At 55.8% G+C, this 27448-nt stretch overlaps 1 protein-coding gene across 4 annotated transcripts in view; it reads right to left on the reverse strand.

The window, feature by feature from the left end:
* Positions 1-27448, reverse strand: part of CDC42BPB (CDC42 binding protein kinase beta) — a 102091-nt gene that overhangs the window by 51832 nt on the left and 22811 nt on the right. For all 4 annotated transcript variants that reach the window (XR_002341125.1, XM_021081620.1, XM_021081621.1 and 1 more), the window contains exons 2-4: positions 11530-11621; positions 5756-5839; positions 3849-3944 (exon numbers count right to left, since the gene is read on the reverse strand). Coding sequence is in view for 3 of the 4 variants with exons in the window: in XM_021081620.1 (XP_020937279.1) it covers positions 3849-3944; positions 5756-5839; positions 11530-11621 (272 nt within the window). In the remaining variant the exon portion in view is untranslated. The remainder of the gene's footprint in view (positions 1-3848; positions 3945-5755; positions 5840-11529; positions 11622-27448) is intronic.

Below are 27448 nucleotides of genomic sequence, written 5' to 3' on the forward strand. Positions count from 1 at the left end.
GGCGGAAGAGCCAACTTCCTTTAAAAAAAATACTGGGAATAACAAACATCCTTGATTATGAAAAAAACAAAACATCTTCAGAAGATATGCTCAAATGAAACCTTCCTGGACAGGAATCTTTTTCTTTGTGAGAATCCTCCTCCTGCACAAAGTTCGAAGGACTTTAGGATAATGTTAAGAGGCACTCAAAGCAACACGGGCAGGAGACACCATTATCTTCAGAAGAAAAAATATGTGGAAATAACGAGCATCTCTGATCATGTAAAACCAACCATCTGCAGCGCAAACACTAAAATGAAAGCTGTCTAAATGGGGAAAACACACACGCATATATTTAATCAACAGAAAAAACAATTGTGGGGTTGGACACTGGAGAGGCACTCTGAAAGCTAGTGACCCAAAGTAGAAGAACAAATAAGAAATAGCCCATCAAGTCCTAGGGATTTTTACAAATAATTCTCCAGACCCTCCCGCCACAGGAAGAGGACATGGGACCAGAGAAGGGAGGTGAATTATCTAGAATCACACAAAATCAGCAGCTCTAACTAGCAAAACAGTATCACCAGCAAATGAAAGCTAAGAACGTATGGGCTCAGCCCAAGAAGGATCCGGAGATGAGCTGCTGGAACAGAGCTCAGAGCAACCGCAGGGAGGCCAAGGCGCCACTGAGCCCCAGGCTGCACCCGGGGGCTCTGCCAGGGAGGCCCACTGGCAGAGTCAGGGCGGCAGCAAGGCCCTCTGCTGGGGCCGGGCACAGAGACTGCTGAAGATGCCATGCCCGGCCTCACGGAATCACCCTCTCCGATGCCATCCCTTTTAAGAGGGGGCGCTCTGGTCTGAGCGGTCCGTTTTAACTGGAGACAGGAACGCTGCCGGCCCGAAGAGCTGCCACTCAGAGGGCAGCGCTCAGGTCCTGCCTTTGCCCGCGGCACTGAACACAGTTGTCACGACCCCACCTTAAGGCAGGGAAAGGAGGCTTGGTGACACACCCCATGTCACCCGGCCAGCAAGGAGCAGAGCTAGAATGTGACCCCAAGCATCTGGACTCTGGGCGATGCTCGCCACCCGTCAGCACGTGGCTGGGCCTGAGGAAGGAAGACCCTTGACCTGCCCCAGAACTTGGCCTGCAGGACTCACCCCAGGTGCCCCCACCCCGCCCAGGGGCAGCCTCGTCCGGCAGCCCCACCCGGGGCCTCTTGGCACCATCCCTTCCCTCCGACAGTGGGTCCTTAGGGTCCTAAGGGCAGGAGCGCCGTGTGAAGGTCCCCGTCCGCCCAGGCCTGGCACAGCTCCAGTTACACCGAGGACCTTAAAGGACCTTCGTGGACCCTCTCTCTCAATGACACACGGGCCGCCCCACGCCCGGCCCAGCCCAGGCCACAGGTCCCTCCGGTGTGGGGCTGACGTCAAGTGCAGGGAGAGGAACCAGAAGCAAGCCCAGAGATGAAGACAGTAATTTCAGAGGGACAGACGCCAGGAAGGAAGTGGAACTGTGCAGCGTGGGGGGCAGAGCAGGACCTGGGAAGGAAGGGCTGACGCAGGGGAAAGCCGCCGGGGGGCCAAGGGTCGGGTTCCAGACAAAGGCACGTTCGAGACGTGGGAACCAGCGGCCACGTGGAGCCCGGCGGGGAAGGAGGGGGTGAGGCCACAGAGGGGACTGCGGGCTGCACCCCGAGACAGGTGGGAGCCGCAGTGGACATCAGGGAGGGGCCAGAGCAGGACTGCGGGGGCGCGGGGAGGCGAGAAGTGGGGGTCACAGTGCTGGGCCGAGAGCAGAGACAATCCTGGGCGAGACCCTGGCAGCTGCGGACGGACATGCGGGTGAGGGCGCCGAGACACCAGCCCCTAAAGGAAGTGGCAGCAGAGTCAAGGGCCACATCCAGCTGAGCCGCAACAGTTTCCGGGTCCACTGGGAAGTCCAAGAGGACAGGCAAAAGCCGCCGGCAGCAGCGCTGGGGGGCAAGGGCACAAGGAGGCCGACTGCAAGGGCTCAGGAGGCAGACAAGCAGAAACTTAGCTTTGCAACAAAAGAACTAGACCAAGGATTTCCTCTGTCGCCTAAGGCAGCCTTCTGGCTGCGGTCAATAGGGCGACACCCTTCAGGGACAGGTCCAAAAGGCTTGACTGTGGAGACGGCCACGCGCCTGGGCTCTGCAGGGCGGCCCCGTCCCGAGGGGCCCAGCTTCCCGCCCCCCTCCTCCAGGCGTCCGCCCCGGGAGGTGGTCACTGGCGCTGGTGCCTGCAGACGGCCCTCGTGGGTGGCAGGGGCCACACCTGGCCCACAGCCCCGGGTGCATAGACACAGGCCGGGCTTCCTTCTCCCACCAGCGCTCACACTCCCTCTAACTGGGCAACTCCCCGAACTCAGGAAGGCGCCTTCCTCACTGTATCCCCTAAGCGGCTCCTAACTCGGGACGAGCTGGTAACGCCTAACATTTCAGACAGCACCGCGCCACGCTGACTTCAGGAAAAAAGCTAGAAACAAAACCGCGGTTTTCCTTCTGCACAGACCCATGTCGCCAAGCACTCTTAGAAGCTTCATTCAGGTCTTATCCAGAGAGGAGATGAGCTGGGGACAGTCCGCTCAAAGCCGAGACGCTGATTCAGGAGGCAGGGGCTACGCGGAGGTGGCGTCAGGGTGTCGGGACCCTGCTCTCAGCAGCCCTCCTGCCAGAGAGGCCTGGGCTGGGTCCCAGCACAGCCCCGTGCCGCTGTGACAACCGGGGGCAAGTGATTCGTCTCCCTCGCCCCACACGCCCCGTTCATAAAGTGGTGAGAGACTCATGACCGCCTAGCTCGCCCGGCCCCTGGGGAGACGGATGGAGACACCCCCGGGGCCCGTGCTCAGCAAAGCCAGCTGCCCCTCCATCGACCAGACACGTGTTCCCTCGGTTCTAAAGACAGAGCATAACCAACTGTTTGACCCGATCCTGGACATGTGAACACAGGGGGCTTCTGATATCTGAGGTTATTTTAAGATGAGTGAAAGAAATCCTGCATCGCTGCCCTTGCGGTGAGCAAACGGAGCCCATTACTGAGAACGAACTCACAAGCCAGGAGCTCTGGAGAGAAGGCAGCCGAGACCCTGCACCTAAGTCCCCCGGGCGGCCACTGCGGGGGAACCGTGCCAACCGCCCAGCGGCCGGAGGACCTGGGCTGAGGGGCTGCTCCCCAGTCTGTGCAGGCCCCTTGCCCCCCGAGCTCTGTGGCACAGGTGTTTTTAGGTTTAGGCAAACCTGGAAAGTCACTCTCAGAATTAAAAGACCTAACAAAGCCGTTGTGAAACACTCGGGCCCGAGCCGAAGGTCTGGCTTCCCTTTCGCTCTGAACTGTCCACAGGCAACTCCAGCCACAGGCATGATCGGGGTGGACGGGTCCCTCCGGACGGCGAGCCCAGCTCCAGTCAGAGGAGATGACAAGAACAGGGAAGCCGAGAGTCACCCAAACAGCTGTGTCAGGTGGCCCGGGGGGCGGGGGTGACGACAGACCGCAGCCAGCACAGGCCCGCGCCGCCCGGGAGCCCCGGAGCCGTGGCGGGAACGCGCCGTCAGTGCCCAGAGCAGTGTCTTTCTCTTACTCAAGACAGAAAATGTTTTCAACGCCCAGTCTGTGCAACCGCAATCAACCAAGTGAACAGACGAAGCAGGTCATCTGGTGACTGGAGGGGCGTGGATGCGACTCGCCAAGTCTAGCTAAGGTCCACCCGGCGGTCAGCACGTTCCAACAAACCCTCGGCTTTATCGTCAAACACACTCGAAGCAGCACGAGCGCCAAAGGTCTTGTTTATTTTAAAAACGTTGGCGAGAAGCCGCGTGACAGTCCCGAGGTCCTGGGGGCCCCAAACCTACCAGATAGTTTTCATCCTGAAAGGCGTAGTGCAGCGTGGTGAGCCACTGAGAGTCGCCGTTCACCAGCACGTCCCGCTCCTCCCGGAAACAAGCCGTCTGCAGAGAAGTGGGGGGAGAGCGTCTGTGTCTGTCCGACCGCGCCGGCGGAGGCGGGCAGCCCGGCCCGAGCAAGCGCCGGCCTGAGCAAGCGCCACCCCCCCGCCCCCCCCCCCCCCCCCCGCTCCCACAGTGACCTTAGAACTTGTTTTCCACAAGCTTTTCTTTTCTAAACTTTCAAAACTTTTTTTGGAGTTCCCGTCATGGCTCAGTGGTTAACCAATCCAACTAGGAACCATGAGGTTGCGGGTTCGATCCCTGCCCTTGCTCAGTGGGTTGAGCATCCGGGGTTGCCATGAGCTGTGGGGTAGGTCACAGACACGGCTCAGATCCCGCACTGCTGTAGCTGTGGTGTAGGCCGGCTGCTACAGCTCCGATTCGACCCCTAGCCTGGGAACCTCCATATGCCGAGGGTGTGGCCCTAGAAAAGGCAAAAAGACAAAAACAACTTTTTTTTGTTCAAAAACATGACTGAAGCAGACAAGCGCCTATGTAGGCCTACATGAGTGTAGAGCGCCCAGGTGTCCAGAGACCAGGAGTTCTGGAAGCCCTGTCGCCTGAGACAATAGGACTGGTGCAGGGGCGGCTGAAAGAAGGCTGGCCCGGCCCAGAGCCTCTAGTGTCCAGAGATGTCCCACCAGATGGCCACATGCTCAAGTGTCTACCTATCTATGTCCAGCAAAAAACCCCTCCTTTTTTAAAAAGGGCCACGCCTGCAGCATACGGAGGTTCCCAGGCTAGGGATCCAAACTGTGCCACAGCTGCCGGCCTACACCACAGCCGAGCAGGATCTAAGCGCATCTGTGACCTACGCCACAGTTTGTGGCAACACTGGATCCTCAACCTACTGAGTAAACCCGCATCCTCCTGGATACTATGTCAGGGTCTAAACAGGCTGAGCCACAGTGAACCCCAAGACCCCGTCTTAAACTCAGATCGCCAGTACGGAGTCTTTGCGTTTCTTTTCAATGTCTAGAGTCACCAAAGCGGCTGGCCCGTACCCCACCCCCACCCCCCGGCCAGGGAGCGGGCGGGCTGACCCGGTTGGTTGCGATCTGATAAATGCACGCACCCCCGCCCCCCTGGGAAGGGGTCAGCGCCCGTCGGCATGTATTAGTCTGGAATCCCCACTGCTCTCCAGGAGGAGAGGAGTGAGCGACCAAAGTAGCCGCGACTGCTTTACGGAGCCTCTCGCAGTCTCACTGCACCAGCCGAGCCGTCTTAGACGGCACACTGGGGGCCGCTCCGCCCACGGTGAGGACCAAGGACGGGCTGCCCACAACTCCCGACCAAGGGCGCAAGCAGCGCAGCGCCACGGCGAGACGGGGAGAGTGATCCCTGGCTGTTTTAAGGGCAGACCAAACTTATGACAAAAAAAGAAAAAAAACCTAAAAGCCCAGCTTCACCCGCAACTTATGACCTTGCACAACCTAGGGAGACCTTGTGCCGGTGCCACAGCTGGAAAGGAGACAGGTGTGGACAGGGAGGAGGACAAGCCACCCCGTGCTCACCGAGACCAAGCCGGGGCGCCAGGACGCCGCGAAGCAGGAACGCCCCTGAGCCGGGGACACCTCGAGTCCAGGAGCTCGGGAGCGTGCCGGGCCTCACGACTGAGCGTGCATGTGTGGATGTGCCTGTGTGTGCACACTCGAGCACGTGCCACCTGAAGCCCGGGAGCGTGCTGGGCTTAACGAGTGAGCGTGCGTGTGCGAGCGCGTGCAGCGCTCACGAGCCCGCGTACGGGCAGAGGAAGGCCCAGATGTACGAGGGCTGTGGCTGCGGCCCAGCCGGGCTGGTGCCCGCGCACTGACCTCTGCTCGCTTCAGCATCTCCCACTTGTTGAGAATCTTCATGGCGTAGATGCGCTCGGTGCTCTTCATCCTGACCACAGCGACCTGCAACACGGACGGGTCACAAACTTCAGTGGCCGCAACAAAGGTCAGCACACCTCACAGAACTGGAGCGAAGGCTTCTTTGCCTTGCGATCTGGAAAACGCCTGGTGAAAGGAAGCCTGCTCTACAGATAGAGATTTGCCCCTTTAAGCATGAAAACTTGATTTCGGCCACACGGCAACTCGATTTCACGAGCTCAGTTCCAGCCTCCCGCGCAGAGCAAGGGCTGCACACGGGGGTTGGGCGGCCTGCAGTGCGGCTGGGGGTCTTCACGGTCCCAGCTCCTCAAGTTCACCGTGGCTCCCAAGCCGCCCTGCGGCATTCAGGGCTCCACCCACGCCCACGCCCACGCGCCCCCACGGCCGCCTGCGTCCACCTCTCGCCCCACGGCCAGCCCTTGCCTGTGCCACTTCCTGTCTCTGCCACCTTCGCTTCACAGGGGTAGTGAGGACCCAGGTGGGCTCTGGAGTGGAACTTGGGCAAATTCACTTCTCTGTGCCCCCGTTTCTATAGAAGATGGACAACAGCAGGACTGGCCTAAGACTGCCATGAGGATCAAAGGCTTCAACCCATTTAAGGTGCTCAGAATGGTGTCAGGCACATAAGTAGCACTTTGCACGGTGGCCATCAGCCATACTCTTCAAGGTTCGACTCAAGTGCCACCTCTTCCAGGAAGTCCTCCTGGACGCCTGGTCTCCATCAAATCTCAGACAAGCTCTTCCACTGCACTAGCAGCGGAGGTGGGGTCTACACTGCTGTATGCCGCATTCTACCCCAAAGAGATCAATCATTTGCTAACCTAAGTCCCCAACACAAAACTACAAGCAGTGATGGTAACTTCCGTGCCTTTTTGCTGTCAACGGCAGGCAGGCACCCCGCAGGTGTGCAACAAAGAGTTCTACAAGTCAGGTCCCTACCTCCTTGCTTTCTGAACAACCCCGCCACCCAACATTGTCAGAGTACCCACAGAGCGAACAAGCACAGGGCACTTTCCATGTGCCCGGAGTCGTGCTGAGCAGCTAATCCCCTCCACAATCCTAGATGGTAGTGGTTTGTTTGTTTTGCTTTTTAGGGGAGCACCTACAGTATATGGAAGTTCCCAGGCTAGGGGCTGAATCAGAGCTGAAGCCGCCAGCCTACACCACAGCCACAGCAACGGAGAATCTGAGCCACGTCTGCGGCCTACAGCACAGCTCACAGCAACACCAGATCCTTAACCCACTGAGCGAGGCCAGGGATCAAACCCGCATCTGCATGGATCCTAGTCGGGTTCGGCTGAGCCACGACGGGAACTCTGGTGGTTGTTTTTAATACCCTTACTTTGCAGATAACAACATGACTAGGAAGGGGCAGAGTCTCACCCTCAGGCACCTGCTTCTAAGGACTGTACTATAATGACAGTAGTAACTGGATGTAATTCTCCCGAGCCTGAAGATGGGGGTCCACGCACAATATGCTCTGATGTGACCCCAGAACTTGCAGAGGATCCCAGGCATCCGCCCTCCTCTGCAGGGCTTCCAGCCAGGGTCCGCGGCCACGCCATGTGACGCTCACGACCCACGCCTAACCTGCTGGTGACTAGCTACGGTCTTAGAAACCACGGGCCAAGTGTGCTATGACTCTGAGCGTGTCAAGAATAACAGCACCAACAGAGCTCCTGCTGTGGTGCAACAGGATCGGCAGGTGGCTTGGAAGCACCGGGGTGTGGGTTTGATCCCAGCCCAGCACAGTGGAGAAAGGATCCGGCGTTGCCACTGCCACGGCTCAGGGCACATCTGCGGCTCAGGCTGCTACTGTGACTTGGATCTGATCCCCGGCCCAGGAGCTCCCCGTGCCTCAGAGTGGCCAAAAATGGGGGCGGGGGGAGGGGGGGAATAAACGCCTAAACAAAGGCACGGGGGGGCTCTCAGAAATGTCTAAGAACAAGAAGCCTGGGCATATGCTTTGGGGAAAGTATCCATTTCTCTCTTCCTGGGAATCAGCTACAATCCAGATAAGTGAGATATTAGTGTAAAAAAAAAAAAAAAAAAGCTACATGGTATTTACTACAGAAAGGGTCTAACTTGGCAAGAATGGTAAAGTTGATAACATTTGAGGAAACTAATGAAATTATGAAAATGACAAGCCTCATGAATGACCCAGATCTGGCTGGAAATTAGATGCAGAACATGAGGAAGCTTAATTCTTCAGAAGAGGCCTATTAAGGCACAGACTATTTCCAGAAGACATACGACACATACAAGGAAAGAGAATGTATCTGTCTGTGTAAAACATGACTCAGATTAAGGTGTGTAGGAGTGAAATGCAGAAGCAAAATTTAATGTAAAAAAAAAAAGCAATTGTTCTCTATTGAACAACTTGTAAAAGAAATTTTTAGAAAATCTTGTCTGAGGGAGTTCCCTTCGTGGCTCAGTGGTTAACGAACCAGACTATCTCTACGAGGATGCAGGTTCGATTCCTGGCCTTGCTCAGTGGGTTAAGGCTCGAGTTGCCATGAGCTGTGGCTGGGGTCATAGACGTGGCTCGGATCTGGCGTGGCTGTGGCTGTGGTGGAGGCCGGTAGCTACAGCTCCGATTGGACCCCTAACCTGGGAACCATCATATGCTGTAGGTACAGCCCTAAAAAGCAAAAAAAAAAAAAAAAAAAAAAAAAAAGAAAGAAAGAAAGAAAAAGAAAAAGAAAATCTTGTTTGGTTTACCAGAAAATGGCCAAAAACTTGGTCTTAGCAGTTTCAAAGAGAGATGAGCCTACAAATACCTTCAAGAAAAGACATTTTGTCTTTTGTCTTTTTTTTTTTTTTTTGTCTTTTGTTGTTGTTGTTGTTGCTCTTTCTTGGGCCGCTCCTGCGGCATATGGAGGTTCCCAGGCTAGGGGTTGAATCGGAGCTGTAGCCACTGGCCTACGCCAGAGCCATAGCAACTCGGGATCCGAGCCGCGTCTGCAACCTACACCACAGCTCACGGAAACGCCGGATCGTTAACCCACTGAGCAAGGGCAGGGACCGAACCCGCAACCTCATGGTTCCTAGTCGGATTCTTTAACCACTGCGCCACGACGGGAACTCCAGAAAAGACATTTTGGAGATTTCCCTTTGTTGCTCAAGGGAAACGAACCTGACTAGTATCCGTGAGGATGCAGTTCGATCCCTGGCCTCGCTCGATGGGTTAAGGATCTGGGGCTGCTGTGAGCTGTGGTGTAGGTCACAGACACAGCTCAGACGCCGAGTTGCTGTGGCTGCGGCTTGCAGCTGCAGCTGCAGCTTTGATTCAAACCCTAGCCTGGGAACTTCCACATGCCAGAGGTACAGTTCTAAGCAAAAAAAAAAAAATGGCAAAAAGACAAAAAAAAAAAGAAGACGTGGCACAAAGACACACCGGAACAGCACTGGGCCTTAAGAAAGAAGGAAACAGTGCCAGCTTCAGCCATGCAGATGGACCTAGAGATTCTCACACTAAATGACCTCAGTTAGACAAAGCAAATATCCCAGTATCACTCAACACACGGAACCTAAAAAAAAAAAAAGACAAACTTATTTACAAAACAGAAACCCACAGACATGGGAAACAAATGTACGGTTACTAAGGGAAAGGGAAGGGGGTAAATGAGGAGTCTGGGTGAACACACATGCTCTGCTACACATCAAAGAGACAACCGGGCCCGTGGCACAGCGGGTCAGGCGCTGGCCTGCCCCTAGGAGAGCACTGATTCAATCCCTGGCCTGGCACAGTGGCTTATGGTCCTGGCGTTGCTGCAGCTGTGGTGTAGGTCACAGCTTCGGCTCAGAATCGATCCCTGGCCTGGGAACTTCCATTTGCCATGGGTGCAGCCGAAATAGAAAAAGAAAAAAGAAACCCAACAAGGACCTAGCGTACAGCACTGGGAACTATACTCGATGTTTTGTAATGACCAGTAAGGGAAAAGAACCTGAAAAAGAAGACATGCTTACACAGGTATAAGCGATTCACGGTGCTGTACACCTGAAACTAACACAACACTGGAAATCAACCATACTGCAATTTAAAAAAAACTTCACTGGCACAGGATGAGCTGAAAGAACTTCCGGAAAAACAGACTGTGAAGGATGAAAGACGGAGATAATTTCCTGATTCAAAAATTCACTACGTTAGGAGTTCCCGTTGTGGTGCAGCGGAAACAAATCCAACTAGCATCCATGATGAGGTTGTGGGTTCGATCCCTGGCCTCGCTCAGTGGGTTAAGGATCCGGCATTGCCGTGAGCTGTGGTGTCGGTTGCAGACGCGGCCCGTAGCTGGCGACGCTGTGGCTGTGGTGGAGGCCGGGAGCTACAGCTCCGAACAGATCCCCAGCCTGGGAACCTCCACACATCCCTAGGTGTGGCCCTAAAAGCATTAAAAACAAAAAACAAACAATAAAAACAATGAGCTCCCTGTGCCATGACCCAAATCTGGCTGGGGGTCCTGGATCCAGGGTCCCGGTCGGCATGGGAGCCGCCGTCGCAGAGGACCGGGCTGCCGCCAGAGCACCCTTGGGGCGGGGGGAGCAGGGGTGTGAGGACGAGGCTCAGCTGGGGGGGGGGGGGGTGAGGAGGAGAGGTGGGGGCCGCGCTTCCTCCCTGCAGGGGTCTCACGGTGTTTTCGCAGCGGTGGTTTCTTCCGGGCCCTGAGGCCCCGCAGCTGTTGCCAGGGGCCGGGGGCAGCATCGCCCAAAGTGCTGCCGCGTTTCCTGAGGCAGAGGACAGGCTGGATGCGACTCGGCAGGCTTGAGACACTCAGGGCAGAGCGCGCTCGCTCAGGGGCTCGCTTCCCTCCACGATTCCGCCGCACACTGCAGAGCGCGGCCCCCCAAGGCGCGGGCAGCAGGTTCGCTGCCAGGCGGGGCACGGGCGCTGCGTGAGGACAGAGCAGCTGGCACGCATGTTCCCTGGGGAACCAGCACACGTCCCCCAGCCTCGGGCGCTCAAGGTACAACCTCGGGAGAGGACTTAACCTGTTTCACAGTTGAAGGGGCAAAACTTTTTTTTCCTCTCTCTCTTTTTTAGGGCCACACCCACGGCATGTGGAAGTTCCAAGCCCATGCCACAGCCACGCCGGATCCTTAACCCACTGAGCGAGGCCAGGGATCGAACCCTCATCCTCATGGATGCCAGTCGGATTTGCTACCGCTGAGCCACAACGGGAACTCCTCAAGAGGCAAAACTCTTAAGTGACTGAGAGTAAGCCCCTGGATTCTAGCTTGCTGAGGGAGCCACAGCAGCCCCATCCAGGGCAGAGTGGCCTGCCCTCCGCCAGGAGGGTGCTAGGCACAGAGGCTGCGGCCCCCGCGGGACCTGGTGCACCGCCTGCTCCTCCAGACGCGGGAACCAGGCTCACCTCCTGGACGGCTGCAAAAAATGAGAACACCCTCATGTTCCCCTGCTTGTTTTGTTTGGAAAATGAGTGCCAGGACCTTCGTTCAGCTGACAACCCCCACGGCTCCACTCTCCGTAAGAGCTCCCCCAGGCCAGACGATGCTCAGGGTCCTCCGCCAGCCACCAGCGCCTGTTTTTTGTTTTTCTCTGCTTAATTCTACCTTTCGGACTTTACCCATCCTAAGTACTGAGCCCAGTAATTACCTCCTCCTGGGATCACTGGATGGGACCCGAGAAGCACTGGGTGGGAGCTGCTGCTGTTCTGGCAGAAAAGGCAAAATTAACAAAACGAAGTTGGTCTTACCTCGCCGAAAGCACCTCTTCCAATTACTTTAATTATTTCGAAGTCTTCTCGATGAAGTTGCATTTCCTTCACCAGCTGTGTAAATGGTTTAGCTACAAATTTAAAAAAGTAAAATTAACATTTTACGCGAGTAACTTGGTAACAGATAAAAATTTAAATGATTGGAACATTGCACTAAGTTATACTTTTTAAAAAAAAAAAGTTTACTTTTTAAATGAATTCTTTTCAGGAATAGTTAACGTCCATAAAGTTGTTACTGTCTGGGAAGTGGGGATTTTCGCTACATCAACAAGGATACTGACCTCAGGACCCGAACCTCGCATCTATTCTAACAAAGACCCTCGCCAAGAGGAGTCCCAGTAAAATTATTACGGCTCGGATCCCCAAGGAGCGGACACTAAGCTGTCCTGCCGGGTCTGCAGGGCCCAGCACGCCAGGTCAGTGAGCTCTGGGCGCCACCTGTCAGCTCATCGGGCCACTGGGCAGCCGGCATGGTTGGCGGGGGCGGGGGGCGGGGGACAAGACATTGTCCAGCGGTAACCACCCTGACGTCACATGAGCCCAGGAGGAAGCTGGGTCGGGGCTGGGAGCCGCACACCCACCCCCGAGAGCAATCCCACTACCACCCACATTTTGAGAGGAGACCGCCGAGCCAGGGCCCGTGGGAGGTGGACTGGGCTGGATGGTATCCCCTCAAAACTGTGACTGTGACCTTATTTGGAAGCGGGGTCTTCGCAGAGGTAATCCAGTGCAGACGAAGCCCCAAACGGGAACAGGGTGGGTCCCATGTCCAGCATGGCTGGCGTCCTCCTGAAAAGGAGTCTGGGCCAGGGCCACAGAGGGGACGGTCACGTGGAGATGCAGGCACCCAATGCCAAGGGCGGCCCCCACCAGCGAGGCCAGAAGAGACGGGCAGATTCTTCCCTGGGGGCTCAGAAGGCGCAAGGCCCTGCTGTCCCGCCTCAAGAACCATGAAAGAAAAACCTCCACCACTGTGAACCCCCAGTTTGTGTAGCTCGTTGCTGCAGCCCCTGGACTGGAGGCCACACGCTCTGACTGCAGAAGCCGCACTCCTGACCACGGTCCATCCCGCCCTCGGCCTAGCACCCAGCGGGTTACGCCACTCACACCCGCTCCTATTTTCACCTTCGAGCCTCAATTCATGTTTACACTAAGCTTGGTTTGTTCTCTACAGTTTTTTGTTTGTTTGTTTGTTTTTCATCTTTTTGCCTTTTCTAGGGCTGCTCCCACAGAACATGGAGGTTCCCGGACTAGGGGTTGAATTGGAGCTGTAGCTGCCAGCCTACACCCAGCCACAGCAATGCCAGATCTGAGCCGCGTCTGCGACCCACACCACAACGCCGGATCCTTAACCCACTGAGCGAGGCCAGGGATCAAACCCACAACCTCGTGGTTCCTAGTCGGATTCGTTAACCACTGCGCCACGATGGGAACTCCGCTACAGCTCTTTTCGGAATCCTCCACTGTTGCAGCCTGACAGACATTCCCTTTGGGGGAAACTGGGCAAAATCTCCCAGGGCTTTTTCTGAGTTCTCTCTTCTAAGTATGTGCACGTCTGCAGGTACCTCCCAGGCCCCCTAAACCCGCGATCGGTTACTTTCCGGGCTTCTGGCTGAGCTCCATACTACTCACCTAATTCTTAATTTTTCTCCTTAAACAGCTGCTTAGCACCACCCGGCCTCCTCGCCGTGGTTCCCAGAGCTAAGAAAAAGGCCAGAGCACCGGACGCTTCCTGGCGCCCACGACGGTGAATGACCACCAGCACCACGGTAAATACCCGTGACACAAGTCGCAACAGGACACAGTGGGCCCCAACTCTTTAGAAAAGGGGCGGCGGGGGCCGCTAAAAAAACCCTTGAGCTAGAACCTAAAAGGTCACCTAAGGTTCACCTTTATTGCTTTCGCACACCGCCCAGAATATTCATTCCCAGAATTGCTCATGGAAATATGGACCTTCAACGGCCACTTAAGACCACAACCTCCCCTGGCATCTCCGGAGAGCGGCAGATGGTACCTTCCATCTCACTGTGCAGCAAGTCAGATTTGTCCTGTCTCGCCTCTGCAGGAGCGAGCCTGGGAAGGAAACAGTGCCGCCGCGTGCCAAGGAGCCACGCCACAAGCCAGGTCCCAGCGCCGCGACACTCGCCCTGGCAGCGGCTCAACACACCCTGCTGGGCTCGTCTACAAACCTTGCCGGCCACTGTTTTAAATGTGCAAACCTCACAGCAATACTCATGGAACTCAAGGAAAATTCCACTCCCAACTGTACCACGACCCACTCTAACTCCACGTGCCCCTGCCCAGCCTTGACTGCAGACACGGCCAAAGTCTGCATGGCCGGTTCTGTATTCTTTTATTTCACTCCTTACATTTTTCATGTCTCTATACTCCACGATCTTTAAAAGCTGCAGAGTATTTCATTAAGTTGACATACCAACAATTTAAAACTGTGTATCCACTGAACAGAGGTTAAACACTGAAGTTTTTAAATTTAAAAAAATTTTTTATGATTATTTTTTTCATTTTTGCTTTTTTTTTTTTAGGGCCGCACCCGCAGCATATGAAGGTTCCCAGGCTAGGAGTCTAATCGGAGCCACAGCAGCCAGTCTACGCCAGAGCCACAGCAACGCGGGATCCGAGCTGCGTCTGTGACCTACCCCACAGCTCATGGCAACCCCGGATCCCCAACCCACTGAGCGAGGCCAGGGATCGAACCCGCAACCTCATGGTTCCCAGTTGGATTCATTAACCACTGAGCCACGACAGGAACTCCTAAATTATTTTTTTATGGTGAATAAATTTCGACAGATTTTTTACTGTTTCAAATTAATTTTTAGGATGAAACTCCAGGACTCTCCAACAGGCACTGCCGTTTACCTGGTCCCTGATCTGCCTTCCGGAGCAAGTCTCCCGAGGTCTCATCTTCCTTTGAAAGGGGCACTTCTTCAATGCCCGGGAGGTGCGGTTCTCTCACAGCGGGTGCCTGGCCTGTGACGTTAACTACTCACTCATGACATGTGCTCACTGATCGAGCCGTGACCTTTTTAGTCAACTGCGTTATTTTGGCTTCGTCACACGTAACAGCTATAAACACCATGCCACCATTCTGTTGCTTCTTTTCAACTGAATTATGCTATTTTTACTTTATAGCAATGATTGCTTTTAATAAAGTATCGCAGAATGGGAGAAAATAGTTGCACATGATGCAACCAACAAGGGCTTAATCTCCAAAATATACAAACAACTCATACAGCTCAATGACAAAAAAAATCAACAGCCCAACTGAAAAACAGGCATCAGACCTAAGAAGACATAAGGATGACCAGTAGGCACTTGAAAAAATGCTCAACATCACTCATTATTAGAGACGTGCAAATCAAAACTACCACTAGGTGCCACCTCACACTGGTCAGAACGGCCATCATGACTAAGTCTACAAAAAGCAAATGCTGGAGCAGGTGTGGAGAAAAGGGAACCCTCCTGCACTGCTGGTGGGACTGTAAACTGGTACAACCACTATGGAGAACAGCGGGGAGCTTCCTGAGAAAAACAATACAGAACTAGCACACGATCCAGCTATCCCACTCCTGGGCACATGTCCAGACAAAACTATAATGTAAAAAGGTACACACACCCCTGTGTTCCCTCCAGCACTACTCACAACAGCCAGCCAAGACATGGAAACAACCCGAAAGTACTGGATAAGGAAGATTCCATACACACAATGGAATACTCCTCAGTCATTAAAAAGAACAAAAGACTGCCGTTCGCAGTAACGTGGATGCAACTAGAGATTCCCACACTAAGTGAAGTCAGGAAGAGGGAGACAGACAGCACGTGAGGTCCCATCTATGTGGAACCTCAAGTGGGGCACAAATGAGCCTGTCTACACAAGAGAAACAGACTCACAGAGAACAGACTTGTGGTTGCCAACCGGGAGGGAGGCGGGCTTGGGACGGGTGAAGAGGTGGGGTTAGCAGATCCAAACTGTTCTATTTAGAACGGATGCACAATGAGGGCCTGCTGTACAGCACAGGGAACCAGTCCCATCTCCCACAGACTAACAGGCCAAAGCCCCTCCCGCCTCAGGGACCCACCGGCAGGGAGGGTTGCAGTGGCGAAGAAGTCCCTGCGGCAAGGACGAGACCTAAACAGCTTTCTCTGCATCTCTTTTCTTCCCATGTCACTTATCTTACTTGAAGCTACTAACCCTAACCCTAACCCTAACCCTAACCCCCTTGCCCTTCTAGAGAAGCTGTCTGGGTTGCTTCTGCAGTGTCCCTGAAAGGAAGGACCAGGGTGACAGCCTGGGCAAGGGCTGTGGAAACTCCTTAGACGAAGGCTGAAAAGGTGACGAAACTGAATCAAGCAATGAGAAATCGACTTGATTGAAATTGAATGAAACCTAATTTTTAAAAATAGAACAAGAGAGTTCCCGTCGTGGCTCAATGTTTAACAAATCCGACTAGGAACCATGAGGTTGCGGGTTCGATCCCTGGCCTCGATCAGTGGGTTGGGGATCCGGCATTGCCGTGAGCTGTGGTGTAGGTCGCAGATGCGGCTCGGATCCCGAGTTGCTGGGGCTGTGGTGTAGGCTGGCAGCTACAGCTTCGATTCGACCCCTAGCCTGGGAACTTCCACAGGCCGCGAGTGAGGCCCTAAAAAGACAAGACCAAAAAAATGTAAAAAAAAAAAAAAAACAAATAAATAAAAGGATCCAGAAGGAAAACGTTTCTTTGTAAATGCCAAGTATCTGCAAACAGTTCTGAGGACCCAGGAGAAGTCCTGCAGGCGTGTGCAGAGATCCTTGAGACTCTGCATCAGCTGAGACCAGACAGAAACTCACACACAGCAGCCGACCACCCCGCGAACCACACGAGTACTGAGAGGCATTGAAATCACTCCGGCAGGAGGGGACCAAGAAAGACGGAAGGGCTCAGCCAGTGAAAAGAAGGAAGAGGGACCTTCAAAGGGGGTGTCAATCAGTGTCTACACCCGCAGCCATCCGGATTGGGGAGCGTCAACAGACAGAAACCACACCAGCCACCTGAAGGAGCTACCACACAAAGGACTGTGAACTAGGTGCCCAGAAAGGCGAAAAGGATTAACACGGGCACCGCAGATGCAGGAAGCAACCGCTACCCTTAGGATCAGGGCAACCAAAGAAAGCAGCGGAGTTCTGGAGGCCCGGCCTCGGGTCGGCTGCTGGTGGCTGGGCTCTCGAAGCAAAGGCGGGCCCTAGGGGCGGGCCCGGGGAGCTGGGGTCTCTGCGAAAATGCCCAGACCAGAAGACGCTTCCTGCCGCCAGGAGGAAGAGGGCTGCGGGAGTGTCCCTCAGAGAGAGAGGAAGCCAGCAGGAAGCCACCAGTCCTTTCTCCCTCTGCCAGCCCCTCCAGTCTCCATCCGGTGCCCCCTTTAGGCAGAGCCCAACAGGGAGCAGAGGTGAGAGCCCAAACTGGGTGATGCTGGGGTGAGGGGCAGGGGACGGACAGGAGGTCTGCTGCATGGAGAAGGATGCTCACACAGCCCGCACATTCGGCACAGCGGGAGCCAGGCTCTGCACTGTCAGAAAAGGAAGTTACGGATGAGGAAGACGACGAAACCCTCTAACAGTGGCTTAGAAGAGGAGGCGTCAGCCAGCGTGAACTCATGGTTTCAATATACGTGGATGCAGAAAACACACAGATAAATGGGTGGGAAGGTACCCATGGAGCCTCCACTCTGTCTACGGAGAAGCCCTGAGGCAGCAACACCCCAGCTGAGAGCGCAACTAGCGCCAGATCTCGGCTCCCGAATCCCAGTCTGCAGCCAAGGAACCAGGGCCAACTCCAGAGCTGGGCGGGAAAAGACGAGGAGCCAGGACACCTCGTCGTGCCTGAAAGTAAGAACGTGCTCGAAGGACAGTGAGCCAAGATCGTGATTGACAGTCACAGAGTAACCAGCCCGTTAAATGAAGCAGAATCGGCACACACGGATATTGATCCACTGCTACATTAAAAACTGATGAGAAATGGGATATTGACACAATTTCAAAGTGCATCCAAACGAAACGCTTATGGATCAAAAGAGGACAAAGTGACTTTGTGTGACGCCAGGAAGACACCACCTAAGTGATGATGACAGAGTCAAACCCGGCATCACCCTGAAGGACACAAGGAGAAAAAAGGTGTCATTGCTGTGATTTTCCTGCCAAACTTGAGTTTAATCGCGACGAAAGCGGAGGGCAAGGGCAACTGAAGCAACGTTCTACCCTCCTGACCGGCCGCCAGGAGAGGCCGGGGGGGCTGGGGACCCGCTGCGGCCCCTCCTACAGAGGGGGCGGGCGAGCCCAAGTCCTCCTCCTTCAGGCAGCGACGCCAGCACCACCCAAGGCCAAGGGCGAGGGCAGCGTGTCGGCAACACACCCGCAGACGCGAGACGGGGTTCCCTGCCCTGTTATTTGCTACTTCTCTGTAAGATCAAAGCGTTTCCCCAAACACTTCTAAGCTCTTTTTAAAGCTCATCTGTGGCCACAGGGAGAGCGGGGTGAGCAATGCCGCCCACCAGGGAGGTGACGGGTGCTGGGGCGACAAGGACAGCCCGGAGGAGGAGGGAGGTGACGGGTGCTGGGGCGACGAGGACGGCCCGGAGGAGGAGGGCCGCATGGGTTACAGTGACACTTCTGAGCGCAGTCGCCTGTGGCCTGGGGTGAAACAAAGGGAGACTCCAGGATGCCTGCGGGGTCATCCTGAGCGCCTGGCCCTAAGCACCCAACCCAGGCCCCAGGCGGCGGTGGGGAGGGGGCGGCGACCGAGTAGCGGGAGCCACTTGGCGGGGGCTGCGATGCAGCCCGAGAGAGACCAAGTTGACTCCTTACACGATTCCACTGCTGTTTTATCACTTCAGCAGGGCCAGCTGACGCGGGGGACCTCTAGCCAGGGAACTGGCGCTCCAGCCTCCCGGAGGGCGAGCTGACGGCTCCGAAAGAGCCTCTCAGCAGGCCGGGCGCCCACGGGGTCGGGGCGGGGGGGGGCGGCTCTGCAGAACACAAGCCGCTCCCAGCTCTCCACACTGCTCCTCGAGAGCCAGGATGCAAGCAAAACCACAGCAACCAGACACCCCTGGGGACTCACTCTAAATGTCATTTCTATCGAGATTCTTGCAAGGCAAACATGGAGAGCTTGAAGAAAACAGATCAGCTGTAATGTCGAGATAATGCTTGACTTCATGGTGATAACAGATTATGAAGGAAGACAACAGAACTACTACAAACTTTAGAGTCCCTGGTGGCCCAGCAGTTGGGGATTCAGCGTGAGCACTACTGAGCAGTGGGTTTGATCCCCGGCCAGCGACTTCCCTGCAAGCTGTGCGCACGGCCAGAAAACAAACAAACAAAATGTTACAAAGAGTGAAAGCACCTCTCCCTCCTGCTCCATCAGCAAACGCAAAAAGGTGCCCAGTGGGCAGATGTTCGCTGGGCCTGCGCGGCGTGCCCGCACCAGCCACCAAGCTAAGGACAGACACCGCCCCTTTCAGCTCAGAGCCGGCCCTGGGGGCCTCTGCGTCACAGCCCCTGCTGGGGTCGGTGCCCACTGGGAGTCCTGCACCAATGGTCTGCACCCGCAGCCACAGCCCCTGGGCACCCTTCTAGACCACTCCCCAAACCCACCCCCAGGCGCCCCCGATGCTACCTCTTCCTGCTCCTGGGAGGCAGGCCACCAGGCTGCCCTGCGCTCCTGCAGCTGCTCTCCTGCCCTTCAGCCCCACAGCACCCCTCTCCAAAGCCATCTCATCACTTCCCTGCTCACTCAGTGGCCTCTCGAGGCTCTTGGTGAGACTTTCAATGCTCACACATGTGGCACAGCAGGTTAAGAATCCAGCGCTGTCACTGCTGTGGTGCAGGTTTGATTCCCTGGCCTGGGAACTTCCATATGTTGTAGGCAAGGCATGCATGCATGCATGAATAAATAAAATCACCCAGCTTGAGGCACGCCCAGGCCCAGCCGATGCCCCCTCCCCTGCACTCCCCTCAATCCTACTGTGCCTGCCTTCCAGCTGGCAGGCCCTCACTCAACACTGGGTCGCCCACAGCAGAGCCCTGGAGGCCTCACCCATAGCTCCTACTCATCCTTGGGCCCCGGCTCCAGCCAGGTGACTAGGTCAGCAGCCCGCTGGTAAGCCTGGCACCTGTACGCACTCACTGCCATCCTTCCCGCTGGACTGGAGGGCCCAGGAAGGCAGGGTCTACCTCCCCTGGTCAAGCTGCTCCCCAAGTCCCTGGGGCACAGAGACTCAACGACTCTTCTCAAGAGCTGGTCTCAGGGAAGGTTACCTTCTCCACCGGGTGGGGGCCGGTGGGGGGCGCCTGCATGTTTTTCTAAGTTAAGAATATATTCAACAGCTTGAAATATCTTTTCACCAAAAAAAGACTGAATAAAGCTTTAGCCCTTATTTAGCTAAACTTTAATTAGGATACATTTTTTCCTAATCTCTTCATTCTTCTACAACCCAAGACTGTCCCCCAAAGAACCTCACGGATGCCCTAAAAGGCAACAACTCAATCAACCAATCAGGGCAAGTGCTGGCACATATGCGATCCAGTGCTGCCTTTAAACAGGAAAAAGCTTTGCCAGGAAGAACGGGGGGGGGGGGGGATCTCTGGCAGAAACTGCCCCCCGCCCCGGGTCTGTTTATCACCAGAGGAAGTAAGATCAGACTGGCTGGAAGGAGCAGCAGGACGGAGAGGCTGAGCAAAGAGGGTAGTGTCACAGGGCAGCGCCCGCGGGAGGGGCCACCCGCCTTCCCCAGTGTCTGTCCTGCCCTCCCCCGCCTCAGGCTCACAGGCCCCCCACCCGCCGACCAGCCCAGGCCACTCTGCAGCCACACACCGGGACCTAGAAATGGTCTTTCAGACTATCCGGTCCCAACAGTCCGTCTGCTAATGAAGAAACAGGAGCCCAAGGCCAAGTGACAAGCAGAGGACATGAGGGACAGGTCTCCTCCCTCCCGAGGGGACAGTCCGCCCCTTCCCTGGCAGCTGCCAGCTCTGGTGCCGTCACGAGACAGCAGGACCTGCTGCTGCTGGGAGCGAGGACCCCGCCCCTGGCAGGTGCAGGCCCAGGGCAGCTCCGAGAGGCAGCCGCAGGTGGTGCGGGCAAGTCCCCAGGCTGGAGCCCAGGACACGCCAAGGCTCTACATGTCTGAGCTCCTGTGGGAGAAGAGGCCAGACCAGCGCCCCAGGGTGCAGGGAGTGTGGCCACAGGCAGGACAATGAAGTAGACACGAATTCCACCCACGCTGAGCAGCCGCGGCAGCATCCCCGGCACTGGAGAACAGGAGAGCCAGGTCCTGATCCAGCGGCAGGAAAAGCAGACACGCTTCCAGCGGCACACGCTTTGAATGAGTTTAAAATTCCCAGACGGCTCTGACTCCGTCCGCACTGTTCAGATCGCTGATAGGATCAACATGTACCAACAAGTTTTGGAAAAATGTGCTTAAATAGGCTATGTTTTAATAACTATGATTTTTTTTTCTTTTGGCCTTTTTAGGGCCACACCTGGGGCATATGGAGGCTCCCAGGCTAGGGGTCGAATCGGAGCCACAGCTGCCGGCCTACCCCACAGCCACAGCAATGCCAGATCCGAGCAACATCTGTGACCTACACCACAGCTCAGGGCAATGCCGGATCCTTAACCCTCTGAGCAAGGCCAGGCATTGAACCTGCATCCTCATGGGTACTGGTCAGGTTCATTACCACTGTGCCACCACAGAAACTTCAGTAACTGTGACTTTTTGTTAAATGACAGAAAACTACCCTTCACGGGGAGACAGTCACAAATCCATCTCCCCATGAATCACTAGTCTGAGAAAGCTGAATCTTCCGAGAAGCCCCATTAATTCCCAAATAAAGCTCTCCGAGGAGAAACTCTTCCACACAGGCTGATAAGCAGGAACTATAATGCTGTGGCACGAACATTCAATTTTAACTCAATGCGGTCTAAGATTTTAGAGGATTGCAAAGGAAGCCCTGTCATACTTGACTCAGAAGACGAGTCAGGTTCAGCTTGAGTCAGAAAAGCTGGGGTGGGGAAGGGTGGGGAGGCCGTGCTGAGCCAACAGTAAACCAGGAAAAGTCTCATGCCAACAGCCTGCTGCCACATGAAGGTGGCTAACCCTGCCCAGAGCTGGTCTGGGGACAGACTCCAGGGTCAGCCCCGCATTCCTTCTTCTGCCTCCGCTAGGAAGTTGACGGGCTGCTTTTCTCAATTCCTTCCGTTTGGTCCATCTTTGCCAACCGAGTCCCACCCAGGTTTCCTCGTGACCGAACATGGAGCGGTTCTGGGAAACTTTCCCTGAGCCACTAAGCCGAGCCGCCCGCAGGTACTTGCAGGTGCGGTGCGAAGCCGCGGGGAGGGGCCTGGCGGGGCCGCTCTCACTGCTTGGAGGGCGGGGTGCGGGCGCGCCTCGGAAACTGCAAGATAAACACGGAGCACTCCTTTCACCTTTTCCCCTCAAAGTGAAAGCTGTGCTGGGGTTTCTCGTGGTTACCAAAAACAAGTATTAACGTAGATGTTTCGTAAAAGCCAAGTGGCAGAAACCTAATTTCCGATGGGCAGGAGTACCTGCATTCAAGTCCCAGACACCGGCGACAGTACTATGTTTGATGCTCACGCCAGTGAGCCAGATGCATTCAGGCCACTTCTTCTGGGAGTCACTGGAAGCATCCTGCCCAGTAAAATCCAGGTTTAAGAAAAGGGAAAGGCAGAAGCACAGAATGAATACTGGCTAGCGACCTGCCAGGACCCCTGTCCCTCGCCGAAGGCACACACTCGCACGCGCGCCAACCCAACCGCTGTGGGTCCGTGTGTTAAACCCGAACACCTCCGGGCCACCCCGGGCCACCGCAGGGGCCTGGTGGACGCCCCACCTGCCGACTGGAAGCCACAGCACCTCTCCAAGAAGCCACTGGCCAAACCCTCAGCGCCGTGCCCAGCACCATACTCGGTGCTCTCGTGACACAGTAGCCGCGGCCACTATCCCCGGGTGACACTGTGTGCTCATCAGTTCTCTTAGCACTGCTTTACGACATATTTAACACGCAAACTGCACCACCCAACTCATCCTAGAAACCAGCTAAACTAGCAACCAAGAGGATGCACGCCTAACAAACACGCTCTACCAGGCAGGCTCCACACTGACGGCCGCGAGGCGGCCCTTAGTACCTGCCACTAAGGGCTCAGCCCCGAAAACCGAGTACCCCAAAAAGGCCCCACGAGCGGGCCGCGAACAGCAGTGCTGCCACCAAGCAGAGGCTCCCGGACCCGCTGGACCAGCGGAGGGAGGGGAGTTTGGCCCGCGAGGTCCTGACCCCAACAGCCTCCACCCCGCCTCGCCCGCCCCAGGGAACGAGCCCCCCAGAGCAGCACTTCACCCACAGCCGCGCGCCCGCGGGTCCAGCGACCTCGGCCCTTCCGCGCGCCTGCCTGCCGTGCTTCACCGATGCCCAGTTCAAGAATTTCTTCCTAAATGTCCAACACGAAGCGGCAGCGGGAGCCAGAGCTCGGCCCAGGCGGAGACTGCGCCCGGGCGCCCTCCCGTCGGGCTCGGAGCTGCCGTCCGCCCCCCGCACGGGCTCAAAGGCGCGTCGCTCATCACAGCGCGGCGACCGGCAGGACGCAGGAGCCGGGATGCGCCTGAAAGAGCACAGTCGGCACGTGACGCTGCTGCTTCTGGGGAAACGGGACGAAAGCTTTCAAGAGTCACATTTTTCCCCATTCCAAGCAGAAGTTCTGAGGCAGGAGCTTTAGTTCACTGTTCTGACCTCACGTTACTCAGGCAGGCGAGGGCGAAGTCTCCGCGGAGCGTGGACGTGAACCTGTGACCCACTCAGGCAGAGCACCTGCTGCCGAGCCCGCCACAGCATCCGAGTGACAGCGAGGCGGGCCGTGAGTCTGCACCCGACGTGACCTACGGCCGCCGCCAGCCCGCAACCCTGCGCAGCAGGCAGCACCGTCCCCCCCCATGAGGGAGGGAACTGGGCCTCCCCGAGCCCAAGGCTGGTGCAGCGGCTCAGGTCTGTGTCTGCCCAGGGCACTGGGGCCGGCTTCTGGGACGGGTGGGGCGCGCGGTCTCGCCCTTCCGCACTCCTAGACGAGCCAGCGGAGGCAACGCGAGGCGCTGGCCAGCAGCCCAGAAGGTGCGAAGGCCCTGCTGGAAGGGCCGCTTCCAGTACCCTTCCCCTAAGAGGTCATCTAAGCTACCTTCTTGCTCTGGTGATCACTCCAGCGCAGAAAGAAAGAAGGGAAAAGCTGAGGGCATTTTTTTCCTCTAAAATGTACCCTAGGAGTTCCCGTCGTGGCTCCGTGGTTAACAAATCCGACTAGGAACCATGAGGTTGCGGGTTCGATCCCTGGCCTCGCTCAGTGGGTTAAGGATCCAGCGTTGCCGTGAGCTGTGGTGTGGGTCGCAGATGCGGCTTGGATCCCGCGTGGCTGTGGCTCTGGCGTAGGCTGGCGGCTACAGCTCCGATTTGACCCCTGGCCTGGGAACCTCCATATGCCGCGGGAGTGGCCCAAGAAATGGCGAGGAAAAAAAAAAAAAAAGGTAAAATGTACCCCATTCCAACATTTAACTAAAAAAAAAATGTCATTGGAGTTCCTGTCACGGCTCAGTGGAAAAGAATCTGACCAGTATCCACGAGGACTCGGGTTCGATCCCTGGCCTCGCTCAGTGGGCTAAGCATCCAGTGATGCCGTGAGCTGTGGCACAGGTCACAGACATGGCTCAGATCCCGCGTTGCTGGGGCTGTGGTGTAGGCTGGCAGCTACAGCTCCGATCTGACCCCTAGCCTGGGAACCTCCGTATGCCCTGGGTGGGGCCCTAAACAAACAAACATTTCATAGTTTAACATCGAGTCGTCTGGCTCTTTCACCTAACTTTCTACCAATAAAGAACCCAACCATGGAGTGGAAAGATCTGAGAAGCTGCTTCTCCTTCTCGATGGGAACAGTCACAGCTTCCTGTGCTTTTCAACACTGCACAGTTTTCTAGAGCCTTTCAACCATCTCTGTCATTCTTCTGCACACCCGAAGGCTCCCCGCCCTCTCTACCACACTGCTCTTTGAATGCAACAGTTCTAAAGAAATGCCACGGAACTAGCTGGAATTATTCCCCAGGAGGGTGAATCCGCAACGGCCGAGCCACGCGGGCAGGCATTCGCTGAGGCTGGCCGCCCCCCAGCACGTGCACAGGGCCCGCTGCTGGGCACGGGCACCTGCTGGCTGGCACGCCCCTCGCTCCTAACAGTGTCCCCTCCCGGGGCCCTCTGGCTGGGCCCTGCTTCCTTCTCCATCTCCAGCTGCCCCGCCAGGCTGAGGCCCACAGGCCTCCTATCCAAGTTCAAGGCAAAACCTCACTTATGAGAAAAGCCCGGCTGGAGCTCCTCCTGGAGGCCACCTCCCTGCCGTTCAGAGTCCCCCTGGCCGGGCAGACGGCGGGGCGAGAAACGCTGAACACAGCACATGGACGAGCAAGGGAGGAGCCATAGGATATTCAGGAGATAAGCTGCATGGATGAATTTTCAGTTGCTAAGAGAGAGAGAAGACACTAGCTATGAGGGTGCGAGGGGGGGACATACCTTTTCTGGAAGGATGGGGGCAGAGGGAGAAACAGGTAAAAGTTCTGTGAGGACACAGCTTTTATTTATTTATTTATGTTTGTCTTTTTTTAGGGCCACTCCCGCGGCATATGGAGGTTCCCAGGCTAGGGGTCAAATCGGAGCTGTAGCCGCTGGCCTACACCATGGCCAGAGCAACTTGGGATCCGAGCTGCATCTGTGACCTACACCACAGCTCACGGCAACACTGGATCCTTAACCTACTGAGCGAGGCCAGGGATTGAACCCACAACCTCATGGTTCCTAGTCGGATTTGTTAACCACTGTACCACGACGGCAACTCCAGGGCACAGCTTTTAAAATCAGCCTTGGAGTCCTGTTCCCGGGTCAGGTGTGGAGCTTACATTTTAGTGGAGCAAGACAGCAAGGAAACAAAACACACTAAGAATAAGCAGATGGCACAGAAAACAGTAAATCCTGTGGATAAAAGGCGAAAAGCAGTGGAACTGGGACCATGGCGGGGCAGGAAGGAGAGTGACCACTGTGGCTGGACACTGAGGTTCCGACTATAACCCAAAGGTGGGCCTGGAGGACTGGTGTCTCCAAGGCAGCGGCCCAACCTCCTGGGAGGAGGGGCAGGGAGCAGAGTGGGGTGACCTGCGTACCCCAGAAGGGGCCGGGCCAGTGAGCCCGGATTCTGGAGAGGAGCAGGGCTGGAGCTGTGAACCTGGACGCGGGATGCAGCTGGCATCAGAGTCAGGGCCTGGCTGGGGTCCCCCGGGGAGTCAACAGAGGTTAGGAGGGGACAGGACTGTGCCCCAGTGTCAGCAGGAGGGAGAAGGCACCCAGCAATGCATGTATTTCCGTTCTTGCTGGCTAACTAGCCATCTAGGAAGCTTACTAGCCAGCTGTACCCTCAGCATTCTATTGAAAGACAAAAGGCAGTCCACAGTGCACCCCTGGCTTACAGGAGCCGCCCTGCAGGTCAGCTGAGCGGACCCTGCACACACCCGCACGGAGCCGGGGACGCCCCCGGAGAGCTCGGCCATGGGCAGGAAGAGGGAGCGGGAAGTGAGCTCGGCTGCTGTGCGGGGCAGGAAGAGGGCCCTGCAATCCTCACTCCTTCCCAGCACAAAGCCACGGCATCCTAAAGCGACACACTCACGACTGGGCTGTGACCCGCCGGCCGGGCGGAAGGGGACGTCTACACCTCTTCCTCCCGGATGCCCTGGACTCACCAGGCCTCTGTCTGAGACTGAGGACAGAGCACAGCGCCAGGGCTCCGGCCCCTAGAAGCCTGGTTCCCTCTTTCCGGGCTCCTGACCGTCCAGTCTGAGCCTCGCTGGCACATTTCTAGAAGACACTAGTCCAAGGCTTTTCACAAAGACACTGATAAAAATGGCAACTAAGAAAGGAACGGCGAGAGTAAAATAAGAAAGTAAGAAGTTTGCAAATCATCAGCAAATTAATACATTCGAAGGAAGGCAACCTATTTCATTAATCAGTAATTTGGGGGGATTTTTGGAAACCAAAAATACCCAACATTGTGCTGCGATCACATCAAATAGGACGTGGTTTGACTTCAGAGCCATAAGAACATACAGATCTTGACTTAACACTTTAAATCCGTCTTCTACTCTCTCTTCCACCCCGAGTATTGGATAAAATTGTCACCACTTGCTAACATTTACCTGTGTGTTAGGGAAGTCAAATAACCTCTCAAACCTGCAGAACAGATACCGTCAGCTTTTGAGGAGCGAGCAAACTGAGAAAACCCAAAGCCCAGGTTTCGTACAAAGAAACGAACTTGAGATTTTTATTCCCTTGTTATTTATCTGTATTTCCCACATATGCAACACTTCATATTTCTTATTACATTAAAAAATTTCCATTTTAAAAACCAAAGGGGGAAAAATTTTTTTTTTGGTGCTGAAACCCGGGATCGAATCAGCAAGGGGAAAAAAGCACCATGGACGTCATGCACGGCGCCGACATCACGCATGCGGGTCGCTGAGGGAGCCGACCCCTTTGACATGTTCACACGTCCTACTGCGAGGTAACCGGCACGCAGCCCTGCGGGTGTTTGAGGGCACGGGATGCTGACCTGATGTCATACGTTAGGAAACGATGGCCACAGCGGGTGTAGCCCCAGGACACAGGTTCGAGCCCCGGCCTGGCACAATGGGTTAAGGAGCCAGTGTTGTTGCCGCAGGGCATGGGTCACAACCTGGCCGGGGAACGCTCCTGTAATGAGAACTCTTAGGATTTATTCTGACAGCCGTGAATCTTGTCTTTCACCATGAA

The sequence above is a fragment of the Sus scrofa genome, unplaced genomic scaffold (assembly GCF_000003025.6).
Source record: "Sus scrofa isolate TJ Tabasco breed Duroc unplaced genomic scaffold, Sscrofa11.1 Contig1914, whole genome shotgun sequence".
In the NCBI taxonomy this organism is placed as follows: Eukaryota; Metazoa; Chordata; class Mammalia; order Artiodactyla; family Suidae; genus Sus; species Sus scrofa.